Source organism: Lupinus angustifolius, unplaced genomic scaffold (assembly GCF_001865875.1).
Source record: "Lupinus angustifolius cultivar Tanjil unplaced genomic scaffold, LupAngTanjil_v1.0 Scaffold_9_112, whole genome shotgun sequence".
Classification (NCBI taxonomy): domain Eukaryota; kingdom Viridiplantae; phylum Streptophyta; class Magnoliopsida; order Fabales; family Fabaceae; genus Lupinus; species Lupinus angustifolius.
In genome coordinates this window covers 9797-23745 of record NW_017718211.1, presented here as the reverse complement: position 1 = coordinate 23745, position 13949 = coordinate 9797, and the positions used below count along the sequence as shown (strand labels likewise).

General features: G+C 35.3%; 1 protein-coding gene across 1 annotated transcript; it reads left to right on the top strand.

Annotated features, from left to right (window-relative positions):
- Positions 1-12587: 12587 nt before the first annotated feature.
- LOC109337657 (uncharacterized mitochondrial protein AtMg00810-like) lies at positions 12588-13160 on the top strand. The gene has a single exon (XM_019574677.1). It carries the CDS (start codon positions 12588-12590, stop codon positions 13158-13160), a length of 573 nt encoding a protein of 190 aa, XP_019430222.1.
- The last annotated feature ends 789 nt before the right edge of the window (positions 13161-13949 follow it).

The following is a 13949-nucleotide window of genomic DNA, read 5'->3' as shown; positions in this document are numbered from 1 at the left end:
ATTGGGGAAAAAACAGAACGAATTACAGATAATTTCATCCATCATAAAGAAGATGCAAATTTATTTCTTGCACCTTTTAATACCGGGTGAGTATTTTGTAATTGTCTTTTATATTTCGTTCTTTAGTATGTTTGATGTGCTTAACATTTCCTAACCATGTACATATGTTTTGTTAGAATTTCTTTCTTTAGTATGTTTGTTGTGCTTAACATTTCCTAACCATGTACATATGTTTTGTTAGACAACATTGGGTTTTGGTTGCCATCAATCAGGTCAATGAAGAAATATACTACTTTGACTCATTGACACGTGGTGATATGAACAACTACGCCGCTATGAAAGATATGTTTTCTTAGTAAGTGGACTACTCATTTAAACTTTTAGTTACACTTTCACTTTCCTAGTTGTTTATTAATTAAGTACATTTTCTATTGTTTAGTGTGGTGATAGTTTACAAATTGAATAATCGTGGTAGAAACAAGTTACCAAATCTCAACAAAATCAAGTAGACTCGTATACAGGTATTGACACAAATCATCTCAAACAATTATATGTGTAATGACCAACTAATGTTATGCTTATATGTTTAATTCTTTTTAATTGTAGACCCCTTGCCAAACAAACGAGGTAGATTGCGACTATTACGTACTGAAATTCATGAAGGATGTCAATTAGTAGTGGCCAACTAATGAAATCAAGTTTGTTGGCAAATCATATATAGATGCCAAGTCAACCAGATTAGAGAACAATGGTCAAAGTTTGTACTTAGTTTTGTTTTGAACAGATTGTAGCTTATGGAATTCAATTAATGTTCAATGTAATGTATATGATTTGGTATATGTATATGTTTTTGTAAACATTGTAATTAATGTTCAATATATAAATTCAGTTGAAATTTAGTAGTGTTGATATAGTTGTCATTTGATGTTTCTGTATGCATTCATTTTGTTGTTATGTTCTGTTTCTGTATGCATTAGGATATTTTTTGTTGTGTACGTAACTTTATAGAATTAGGAATAATAGTCTTCGACAGCGCTTTTGTATTATAGCGCTTTTGTTATACCCATACAACAACGTTTTTTTAACAATGTGTTGTTGATTACGTTGAATTCAACAACGCATTCTCAAAAAAGTGTTGTTGCTTTCGTTGAATTCAACAGCGCATTCTCAAAATAGCATTGATGAATACTTATCTCTCATTCATTCTCTTTTAGCTATACAATAAGGCATACGGTAAGAATCAATGTCGATATGTTCAAAACTATTTCCTCTGCACTTAATCTCTTAACACAATGCTTAATTGATTAATTGTTTGAATGTTATTTATTGTCATTATTAATTGTCATTATCGAATGTCATAACGTAATTACTAATTTGAATTTCATTGAAAAAAATGAATTAGTAAAAAATTATTATATCTTCCACAACGTTTCCTTAAGATTGCGCTGTGGAACACTTACCTTCATATTTGAATGATGAGTTTTTCCACAACGTTACCTTTAGGTTGTGCTGTTAAATATGTATCATTGACAGCGACATCATAATTATGTGCTTTTGAAGACTATCAGACCCTAAAAAATTAAAATGTTCTCGCATTCTCACACATTCATCAGCAATTCCAACACTCATTTACTCTTAAAATTGACCTCGGATATTATTCAACATCAAAATCATTCACTCATTCAACACCGAAAATCATTCAATCATTCAATACGAAAATCATTCAACACTAATTTCAAAAATCCTTCACTCGTTTAACCTCAAAATCATCATTCATGCATTCAACACCGAATTGAAAGTGAGTTTTTCTTATAGTTATTTGCCTTTTTAATTACATTATATTTAGCTTGTATTGAGTTATAAATATTTTCCTTATAAATGAGTGAAAGTGATTTCACTCATTTAGCTTCTATTGAGTTCGGGTTTCCGACTCATTTAGCTTACATTATGAGTTAGGGTTCCGATCATAATAATTCATTTGCTCTGCTTGGTGAGCTTAACTCCAAGCTTTAGGGATTTACGCTCATTAAATTTTTTTGTTAATAGAAAATGGATGAGTGCCAATCGATTGACGAAGGAGTATGAAGAAGGAGTAAAATCATTTGTTAGGTTTGCAATTGAGAATACTGAAAACCCTAATAGAATTATATGTCCTTGCTTAAGATGTTGTTACTCAAACCGAATTACTCCAAATGAGTTAAAAGGTCATTTAATGTGTCACGGTATTGATCAAAGTTACACATGTTGGACAAGACATGGTGAGACGAGAGACATTATGGATTGTGATGATTAGATCCATATGAAAGGCAACTACACAAATGCATATGAAGACAAACGTTGTCGAAGAGGATCTTCAGGATTTTCCTGAGATGTTTCAGCGGTTGATAAGTGATGCCGAGAAACCATTATATGATGGTTGTACTAAATTCACAAGATTGACAATGATGTCAAGGTTGTATAAGTTGAAATATGTTAATGGATGGACCGATAAAAGTTTCATGCACTTCTGAAGGATATGTTGTCGGAAGATAATGTGTTCCCTTCTCTCGAACCTATGATGCAAAACAAATGTTACGCTCCATAGGCATGGACTACACTAGGATACATGCTTGTGAAAATGATTGCATCTTATTTAGTGAGTATGCTTCATTAAAGTTTTGTCCTAAATGTAATGCATCACGATATAAGAAGGAAGACTCAATTCCCAAAAAGGTTGTATGGTATTTTCCTATCAAAGCAAGATTCAAGCATATGTTTAGAAATGCCAAAGATGCAAAGAAGTTGACATGGCATGATGAAGAAAGGATTAAAGATGGCAAGCTTCGGCATCATGCAGATTCTCCTTAATGGAGAAAAATTGATCATGACTATCCTAGTTTTGGTCAAGAATCAATAAATCTACGTCTTGCATTGTCAACGGATGGAATTAACCCACATAGTGTTCAAAGTTGCTCCCATGGTACATGACCAGTGATGTTGATGATATACAACCTACCTCCTTCTCTATGCATGAAGCGCAAATATGTGATGTTATCTATGTTAATTTCTGGACCTAAACAACCAGGAAATGACATAGACATATATTTGGCTCCATTAATTGAAGACTTAAAGCAAATGTGGGAGTCAGTCATAAATGTATATGATGCGTATAGGGAAGAAAGCTTCAACTTGAGGGCTTTGTTGTTCAGCACAATCAGTAATTTCTCTGCATATGGTAATATGCCTGGATATAGTACAAAAGAACATTTTGCATGTCCAGTATGTGAAGACAATACTCATTCAATGAGGTTGGAACGCTATAAGAAAAATATCTTCCTTGACCATCGTAGATTTTTGCCTTCAGATCATCACTATCAACGATGGAGAAAAGTATTTGATGAAAACAATGAAGAAGGTCGTGCTCCTTTGTCGTTGACAGATGACCAATTATTTCAAAAGCTAAAGAGTTTGAATACTAACTTTGGTAAACCTTTTTCAAAAGAAATTGTCACAAAGGGAAGGAAGAAAAGGTCAATCTTCATTGAATTTCCATATTGGAGTTCATTATATGTAAGACATTTCCTCAATGTTATGCATATGGAAAATAATGTGTTTGAAAGTCTCCTTGGTATCTTACTTAGTGTCCCTGGTAAGACCAAATATGGCTTGAATGCAATGTTGGACTTGGTTAGTATGTGAATAAGATAGGAATTGGGGTCGATAATGAAGGGAAACATACATTTCTACCTCCAGTAGCTTATACTTTGTCGAGGAAGGAGAAAATGGAATTTTGTAAATTTATTCATGGTGTTAAAGTTCCAGAAGGGTACTCTTCCAACATTCACAACCTCGTATCAATGAAAGATCTCAAGTTAAAAGGTCTTAAGTCTCATGATTGTCATGTACTTATAGATCATTTCTTGCCAATTGGAATACGGTCAATTCTACCTAAAAAAGTTCGAGGAACCATAACTAGGTTATGCTTCTTCTTCAAGGCAATTTGTAGCAAAGTGATTGACCCTAAGAAATTACCTGCATTGCAAAGATAAATTATTTTGGCTTTGTGTGAGCTTGAAACGTATTTCCCACCTTCTTTTTTTGACAAATTATTTTGGCTCTGCATTGAGACACAACTATGTGGCCTGGTGAACAATATATTACACACTATTCATAACCTTAATTTAGCATGACTGATGATTCTTGGTGCCTAATGGACTTTGTCTCACATGGTTTAATGTGTTAGACTTTATTGGACTAATATTCCTAAAATGAGTTAATTTGGGATTATTTAGCCTTATTAAATCTATTATCATTTTCAGATCATATTTGACACCAATGGCATTTTGGGCATTATGGAAGTAGAGGGTATGTGTTGAAGTGAAGATTGTATTTTTATTTTAGGAGTTTTTATTTGTAAATTCGGTTTTAGTTTTGGGCCCATTGTTTAGGGCCCATTTTCGGTTTTACTCTTTGTAAAAGAGGGAACCCGAATTCCACTCCCACTCTCTACATTCACTCATTTTCAGAATTTCGTTTTTCCCTCTTTTGCTCTGCTAGGGTTTCACATCTTCTTCATTTTTGTTTTTCATTCATCTTCTTCATTTTCGGTTTGTATCTTCCATTCAATGGAAGGCTAAACTTGTAGACTAAATTCATTTGGTAATGTATCACAACTCTTGAGGTTTTGTTATTAATGCATTTTCGGTTTCTTTATTGTTGATTTCTTCTATCTTAGAAACTGGTTTATGAGTTTATCTTTGCTTAGTTGATTTACTCTCTAGTGCATGAATGCTTAGTTCGTGTGAATTTGTTAACCGTTTCATGCTTATGCTGTTAGAGGCTTAGGTTTTGGAACTTTGAATTGATTATCGCTTAGTTAATTGATTCTCAACAAATTCGGAAGTTAATGGTTGGAATCTGAAAATAATCAATTGAAACCGAGGATTTAGTTGTGAACAAACGTACCAAATGGATTTAGCCGTTTTATTACATTGCTTAACTACTGTTTCTGAATTTGATTTATGTTCATACTATCCAACAACAAACACCCCCTTGTGTGTGTGTGAGTATAAGGTGTTTGAAACTTTTCTTGAAAGATAATGCTTGGGAAACGACCTTGGAGTCACTTCTTAGTACTGCAGTTCTTAATTGTTATATTATTTGTATCGGGTACAACCTCGATCAAATTTGGCGCCGCTGCCGGGAATTGTCAGTTATTGTCAAAGGTTCTTAGTATAACTTATTGTGGGTCTTAGAATAACCATTCTGTTTGGGTTTTAAAATCTCTGTAGTATTCACTGTTTGTTGTTTGCTGTCTTGTTTAGCTATTTGCTTGTTGGTTGAATCAGGTGTATGTTGGTTAATATAGTTGTGGTTGGAATTTTTGCATGAAACTTTGTTTCCACACTTCTTTCATCACATATTGAATACTGGATGCATCATAGTCAATCACCTGGCTTCTGGTTGTGAGATACAAACAAGTAGTGACTAATTTTATTGTTGATTTTCTATTTTTGGCATAACTTTGGAACCGTTAATCAGATTTGGACATATTATATATGCATTTGGAACTTTGAATTGATTATCGCTTTGTTAATTGGTTCTCAACAAAATCGGAAGTTAATGGTTGGAATCTGAAAATAATCAATTGAAACCGAGGATTTAGTTGTGAACAAACGTACCAAATGGATTTAGCCGTTTTATTACATTGCTTAACTACTGTTTCTGAATTTGATTTATGTTCATACTATCCAACAACAAAAAACCCCTTGTGTGTGTGTGAGTATAAGATGTTTGAAACTTTGCTTGAAAGATAATCCTTGGAAAAGAACTAGGAGTCACTTCCAAGTAGTGCAATTTTTAATTGTTATATTATTTGTATCGGGTACGACCTCAACCAAATTTGGCGCCGCTGCCGGGGATTATCAGTTATTGTCAAAGGTTCTTAGTATAGTTAAGTGTGTGTCTTAGAATAACCATTCTGTTTGGGTTTAAAAATCTGTCTGTAGTATTCACTGTTTGTTGTTTGCTGTCTTGTTTAGCTATTTGCTTGTTGGTTGATTCATGTCTATGTTGGTTAATATTCACTGTTTGGAATTTTTGCATGAAACTTTGTTTCCACACTTGTTTCATCACATATTGAATACTGGATGCATCATAGTCAATCACCTGGCTTCTGGTTGTGAGATACAAACAAGTAGTGACTAGTTTTACTGTTCATTTTCTATTTTTGGCATAACTTTGGAACTGTTAATCAGAATTGGACATATTATATATGCATTTGGAACTTTGAATTGATTATAGCTTAGTTAATTGGTTCTCAACAAATTCGGAAGTTAATGGTTGGAGTTTGAAAATAATCAATTGAAACCGAGGATTAAGTTGTGAACAAACGAACCAAAGGGATTTACCCGTTTTATTACATTGTTTAACTACTTTTTCTGAATTTGATTTATGTTCATACTATCCAACAACAAAAAACCCCTTGTGTGTTTGTGAGTATAAGGTCTTTGAATCTTTGCTTGAAACATAATCCTTGGGAAACGACCTAGGAGTCACTTCCTAGTATTGTAGTTTTTATTTGTTATATTATTTTTATCGGGTACGGCCTCGATCAAATTTTCCGCTGCTGTCGGGGATTATCGGTTCTTGTCAAAGATTCTTAGTATAGTTTAGTGTGGGTCGTAGAATAACCATTATGTTTGGGTTTCAAAATATATCTATAGCATTCACTGTTTGTTGTTTGTTGTCTTATTTAGTTATTTGCTTATTGGTTGATCTGGGTGTATGTTGGTTAATATAGTTGTGGTTGGAATTTTTGCATGAAACTTTGTTTCCAACACTTCTTTCATCACATATTGAATGTTGGATGCATCATAGTCAATCACCTTGCTGCTGGTTGTGAGATACAAACAATTAGTGACTGGTTTTACTGTTGATTTTCTATTTTTGGCATAACTTTGGAACCGTTAATCAGAATTGGACATATTATATATTCTTTGGAACTTTGAATTGATTATCGCTTAGTTAATTGGTTCTCAACAAATTTGGAAGTTAATGGTTGGAATCTGAAAATAATCAATTGAAACCAAGGATTGAGTTGTGAAAAAATGAACCAAAAGGATTTAGTTGTTTTTATATCATTGCTTAACTACTGTTTCTGAATTTGATTTATGTTCATACTATCCAACAAAAAAAAACCCCTTGTGTGTGTGTGAGTATAAGGTGTTTGAAACTTTGCATGAAAGGTAATCCTTGGGAAACGACCTTGGAGTCACTTCCTAGTACTGCAGTTTTTAATTGTTATATTATTTGTATCGGGTATGTCCTCGATCATGGCCCTTCCTATATGAGATGGATGTACCCCTTTGAGCGTTATATGAAGACATTAAAAGGGTATGTGAAGAAACAATCAAGACTAGAGGGTTGTATTGTCGAGCGATATGTTGTTGAAGAAGCTCTTGATTTTTTTATCGGATACTTTACCAATGGTGATTTCATGGACATTCCAAAGCCTCGATATGCAAAAAAAAAACATTTTGTGAAGGTGTTACTGGGAATGACATATTGACTATAAAAAGAACCGAATTGGAGTAAGCACACTTATATGTTTTACATAATGCCGGCGAGGTTGAGTCATATGTTGAAACACACAAGGAGATGCTAAGGAGTCTTACGCAAGTAAGAACGAAAATTGGATTTAAGTAAGAATGAAAATTGGATTTCCAAAGAGCATAATCAGTGTTTCATAAAGTGGCTAAAAATCACATGGATGAGGAGTTGAATATAAATGCACATTCGGTTTCCGAAAGATTGAAATGGTTAGCCAATGGTTCAAGCCTTCATGTCTTATCCTACACTAGTTACGTGATTAATGGGTTCACATTTTATACGAAAAAACAAGATGATCAAAGTAAAATGCAAAATATTGGTGTGACTCTTGTTGCTCGAACTTTACACATGTCAAGTGCAAAAGATAGAAACACAATATATGCGAACATGTCATACTTTGGAGGGGTTGAACGCATATGGGAATTGATTACACAATGTTTAGGATGCTAGTTTTTTATTGTATGTGGGTTGATAACAATAATGGCTTCCAAGTTGATAAGTTAGGGTTCATGCAAGTGGATCTTAATAGGTCAGGATATAAAGATGAGCCATTTATTCTAACATCACAAGCTCAACAAGTATTCTATGTTAGTGACCCAACTAATATGAAATGGTCCATTTTTCTTTTAACTAACAAAATAATCGTCAATAATATTGATGATCACGAATGTGAAGCTATTGATGAAGTTGATCCTTTTTTGGGACATATCACTCGCATGAGAGGGCCAACTACGAATGATGATTGATATTCAAGAGATAATCACAATAAAGAGCTTTGGGTAAATCAATATGCTCCTCCAGACAAGGATGACCCTAAAAGACAAAAGCAATCAAAGAAAAGGAACAAATGGATGCAAGTAGTCTTTGTATAATTTTGATTGTTTGTAATTTGTATAATATTGTTTCTTTGTAATTTGTGTAATTTTTTTATTTGTAATTATGTACTCTGTCAAAACATAATTCACATGATATTCCTTGTTTGTGTTTTGTGTTGTATTAATGTTTAATAAAATAAATGTGTGCCCTGTATTAACGTGTTTGTGTTGTTCAGAATGTATAAATGTTTGTGCTATTGAGAATGGCTATTCTGCTAATAAATTTATCTGCATGTATTAATTTATACAAATCAACAACGAATTCTAGGGGAAGCCCTAGCATGCGTTGTAGTTAAAGGATAACTACAACAACGTTTTTTTACAGAAAGCATTGTGATACATTATTAATACAACAACGCTATGCATGTGACGCACTGTTGTATTAAGGTGTTGTTTGAGAAAATTTATGAATAATACAACAGCGCTTTTTTGTTATTGCGTTGTTAAATATATGAACTTCAACAATGCAAAAACAAGCGTTGTTAATAAGACCTATAAAATGCGTTGTTTATTTAAGACTATGACAACGCTTTGTGGACGAAGCGTTGTTGTATTGATTCACTATATGATAACGTTTTTCATGTGTTGTGCTGTAGTATATAATCAATACAACATCGTTTTTGAAGCGCTGTTAATGATGACCATATACTACTGTGATCAAACAGAAAGCCCATGAAAGCGTTGTTATACATCTAAAATAAGCGTTGTTGAACGACAACTCTGGCGTAGTGTCTGCTATATTCAATGAGTGAATCACCTTTATCCTCTTCCAATCATCACACAGAAACCATGACCCAATATATTGATCCTAATGATCACACAACCTCGCCCTTCTATATACATCCCTCTGCGAGCCTAACAACAGCTTCAGTATCACCCTTGCTCAATGGAAAGAACTACCACTAATGATGCAGATCCATAAAGATGAGCTTAATATCCAAACAAAAACAGAGATTCCTTGATGGATCTACTCAGATGCCACCCAAAACAGATCCGCTCTATAAGGCTTCGGGGAGAGCCAACAATATGGTCACATCTTGGATAATAAGTTCAGTCTATTCCTCAATTAGTCAGAGCATACTATGGATAAACAAAACACGAGATATATGGCAAGAACTTAAAGAAAGGTTTTGTCAAGGTAACCTGTTTCGTATAGCAGAGTTACAAGACTCAGTCACTACCCTCAGACAAGGTGAGAAAAGTGTGTTAGATTACCTCACTGAACTCAAAATCCTATGGGGTGAATTAGATATTTTCAAGCCCTTTCCAAATTGTCCTTGTAACATACTATGCAACTGCAATTCTTTGGGTAATCTGAAAAGATATGGAGAGGAGGATAGAATAATCAGATTTTTAAAAAGACTCGATGAGAATTACAATAGCACAAGATCTCAAATCATGCTAATTGAGCCCTTACCCAACATGACCAAAGTTCTATTAATGGTAACTCAACAAGAAGGCCAACTACAAGATCAGTAATCTGAGTCAAAAGCAATGGCACTAGGAACCAACTAGAGAAGGGGAGGCTTCTCTCGAAGAACACCTACTAATGAGAGAAATAACACATACAATTCAAGAAGGACAACATCCAATTTAACACTTTGCAGAGGCAACTATGGATCCAACAGCCAAGGGACATGGACAAGATCTTCAAGCACTGGCAAATTCTGCACTTATTGCAAAAGGACTGGTCACACTGTGGAGACATGTTACAAGATCCATGGACTCCCTACAAAGTTTCCACCTAATAGAGCAAAACATGCTAATTGTGTCTCTATGACCAACATTGAGCAAGATAGTGAGCACAAACACAACAATAATGAGACAATTTTTGGTTTGAACCAAGAACAATTCAAAGACCTTGTTAGCATGCTCCAACAATCTGGAACAATTTTAACAAGGCATACATCAAATGTCTTCTCTACCAGCACCACTGATCCAACCATGCGTGGCGAGTGCAGTAAAGGTACCCTTAACCCTATGCATCAATGTATTAATTGGATTATGGACAGTGGTGCCACTGATCATATTGCTTCATCTTTATCCCTATTTACATCTTTCAAAAATGTTAAGTCAATAAATGTTAAACTTCCTAGTTTTTCTCAACTCATCACACAAATTTCAAGCACTGTTCCTTTGAACCAAAATTTAATACTAAAAGATGTGTTATATTAGCTTCAATTATAACTTGCTTTCTATACCTAAGTTAACCTCATAATCATCTTACATCCTAACTTTTGATGAATTCTTTTGCAAGATCTAGAAAAGACACTCTGTGAGGATAATTGGTATAGCTTGCTTATCACATGGTCTTTATTTATGTCATGAAGAGTAACATGCAAGATTCTAGATACTTCACACATACTCTTAATATTGTTAAAAGTGATTCTCCTACACTATGGCACCTTAGACTGGCTCATGCTTCTTCTAAATCTTATATGAATACTATTAAGAATAGTTTTCCTTATATTGATACCCCTGTGATACATGACATTTTGCTAAGCAGAAGAAATTAACTTTTCCTATTAGTGAAACACACTCTATGAATTTTTTGACTTAATTCATGTGGATATTTGGGAACCAAATGCTATTTTTTCTATTCATAGTGATAGATATTTTCTAACTATTGTAGATAACCACTCTAGATATACTTGGATTTTTTGTTTGAAATCTAAAGAGGAAGCTTCCAAAACTTTACAAGACATCATCATCATGATAGACACCCAATTTTCGATCAAAGTTAAAGCCATAAGGAGTGACAATGGAGGAGAATTCTCTATGACCAATTTTTATACAGCAAGAGGCATAAAACACCAAACCTCTTGCAGGTACACCCTTCAGCAAAACAATGTAATGGAAAGAAAGCACCAGCACTTGTTGAATGTAGCTAGAGCCTTTCTCATTCAAAGCCAAGTTCCTAAACCATATTGGCCCTATGCCATAAGACATGCAATATATATTATCAGCTTACTTCCTACACCTATCTTGCAAAACCATTCCCCTCATGAAATACTATACAACAAGAAACCTCAATTAAACCACTGAAAGGTTTTTGGCTCTCTCTATTTCACTAGCACTTTAGCTCACAATAGAAGCAAGCTTGACCCATGAGCCAACAAATGTGTATTCCTAGGATACAAAGAAGGAACTAAAGGCTTCATAGTCCTACACCTCAATTCTAGATCCCTAGAAGTTAGTAGAGATGTCATTTTCTATGAGCATTTCTTCCCATACAAAGACCAGTCAAACACAACAACATAATACACACCCCTCTTCCCATTAACCCAACCACTAATCCTCTACTTTATAAAGACATCCCCCCCCCCTCTCCAACAAACAACATTCCCTCCAACAACCTGATTGATCCACCAATCCCAACTCCACCTAGAAGAACTACTAGAACTTCCAACCCACCATCCTACTTAAAAGACTGCCATTGTGCTCTTCTCCAAAACAATATGTCACCTTCAACCAAATATCACATATCCTCATACCTGTCTTACAATAAACTAGATCCATCATATAAATCACATGCCTTAAACATATTCACTCATATAGAACCCAAAACCTACAAACAAGCCATCCAACAACCTCACTGAAGAGAAGCCATCAACCTCGAATTAAAAGCCATACAAGCCAATGCTACTTGGCTCATCACTGAATTGCCTCAAGACAAAACCCTCATATGCTGCAAATGGGTCTTCAAAATCAAACACAAACCCGATGGTACTATAGATAGACATAAGGCTCATTTAGTTGCCAATGATTTCAACCAAAAAGATAGGCATAGATTACTTAGACACCTTCTCACATGTTATTAAGATTAGCACAATTAGGTTGCTTTTATCTCTTACATCTATTTTTCATTGGACTCTTCTACAATTGGATGTCAATAACGCATTTTTACATGGAGAGCTCATAGAGGATGTATGCATGACACTCTCTCCTGGATTAGTTACTACCCTACCAAATAAGGTATGCAAGTTACAAAAGTTCCTATATGGACTCAAACAAGCAGGAAGGCAATGATTCACAAAACTCACCAACCTCTTCACCAAAGTAGGTTACTCTCAATCATGGAGTGACCATTCTCTCTTCATCAAACATCTTCCAAATAAGTCTATGGCTATTTTACTTGTATATGTTGATGATATAATCCTAACTGGCAAAAGCACTACTGAATTACATAAGATACAACAACTTCTACACAAAACCTTTCAAGTTAAAGATCTAGGATCATTAAGATACTTTCTTGGTTTTGAAATTGCTAGAACTAACAAGGGCATCTCCATAAATCAAGGAAAGTATACCCTTGAAATTGTCTCAGATGCAGGTCTTTTAGGCTACAAACTAGCCCCAACTCTAATGCTTCATGGCACTCATCTATTCCAGGATTCAAGCACACCTTACCAAGATGCACCTGCCTATAGAAGAATGATTGGTAGATTAATCTACCTCACAAATACCATGCCAAACATTTCCTTTACTGTCAATCAACTAGCCCAGTTCATGACAACACCAACCACCATGCATCATGTTGCTGCCATCAGAGTGATTAAATACATCAAGGGCACACCTGCTCTAGGGCTATTCTACCCAGCATCTTCCACCTTACACATTAAAGCCTACAATGATAGTGATTGGACATCATGCCCTAATATTAAAGATTTGTTTCCGGATATTGCATCTACTTAAGCAACTCCCTGATCTCCTGGAAATCCAAGAAACATAAGACAGTGTCTAGGAGCTCCTGTGAAGCCGAACACAGAGCAATGGCCCTAACCACATGTGAAATCAAATAGATCAACTACATCTCAGAAGATCTTAATCTCCATCCATCACAAACTGCAAGCCTTTACTGTGACAATCAATATGCTCTACACATTGCCTCCAATCCAATTTTTCATGAGAGGATCAAACACATCAACCTAGACTCTCACACTGTCAGAGAACAATAGCATATGCCTCATCAAACATCTACGTGTCCCCTCTCAACTACAACTAGCTGATGTCTTAACCAAACCCCTAGGCAATAAAGACTACACTACTATTCACCTCAAGTTGGGTCTCATAAGCATATGTGCTCCCACTTGTGGGGGGGGGGGTATTAGCCCAAACATCACAACACAAGCCAAACAGCCCAGCATGCACAACCTGACGTAGAAAGCCACACAAATCTGACCGAGAATCCTGCATCAACCACACACCAGAGATGCACCAACCTGCCCGAGGATCCGACACCAACCATGCACTAGAGACGCACCAACCTGACCGAGAATCCTGTCTCATCCACGCAACAAAGTTGCATCATCCTGACCGAGCAAGGCACATCAAGCACACATCCTCTCACCACGACACCAAGGCACGACAGACGTGCATCAAGACGCACCAAACAATATGCACCAAGGTGCATCAGTCAACCAAGTTGGCGCACTAGATTGCCAACTTGGCCCATACACCCCTATTACTTGAGCTACAAGTTAT

Excerpts from the sequence above, each read along its gene's own strand:
- LOC109337657 (XM_019574677.1), top strand. The coding sequence starts at position 12,588 with ATGGCTATTTTACTTGTATATGTTGATGATATAATCCTAACTGGCAAA.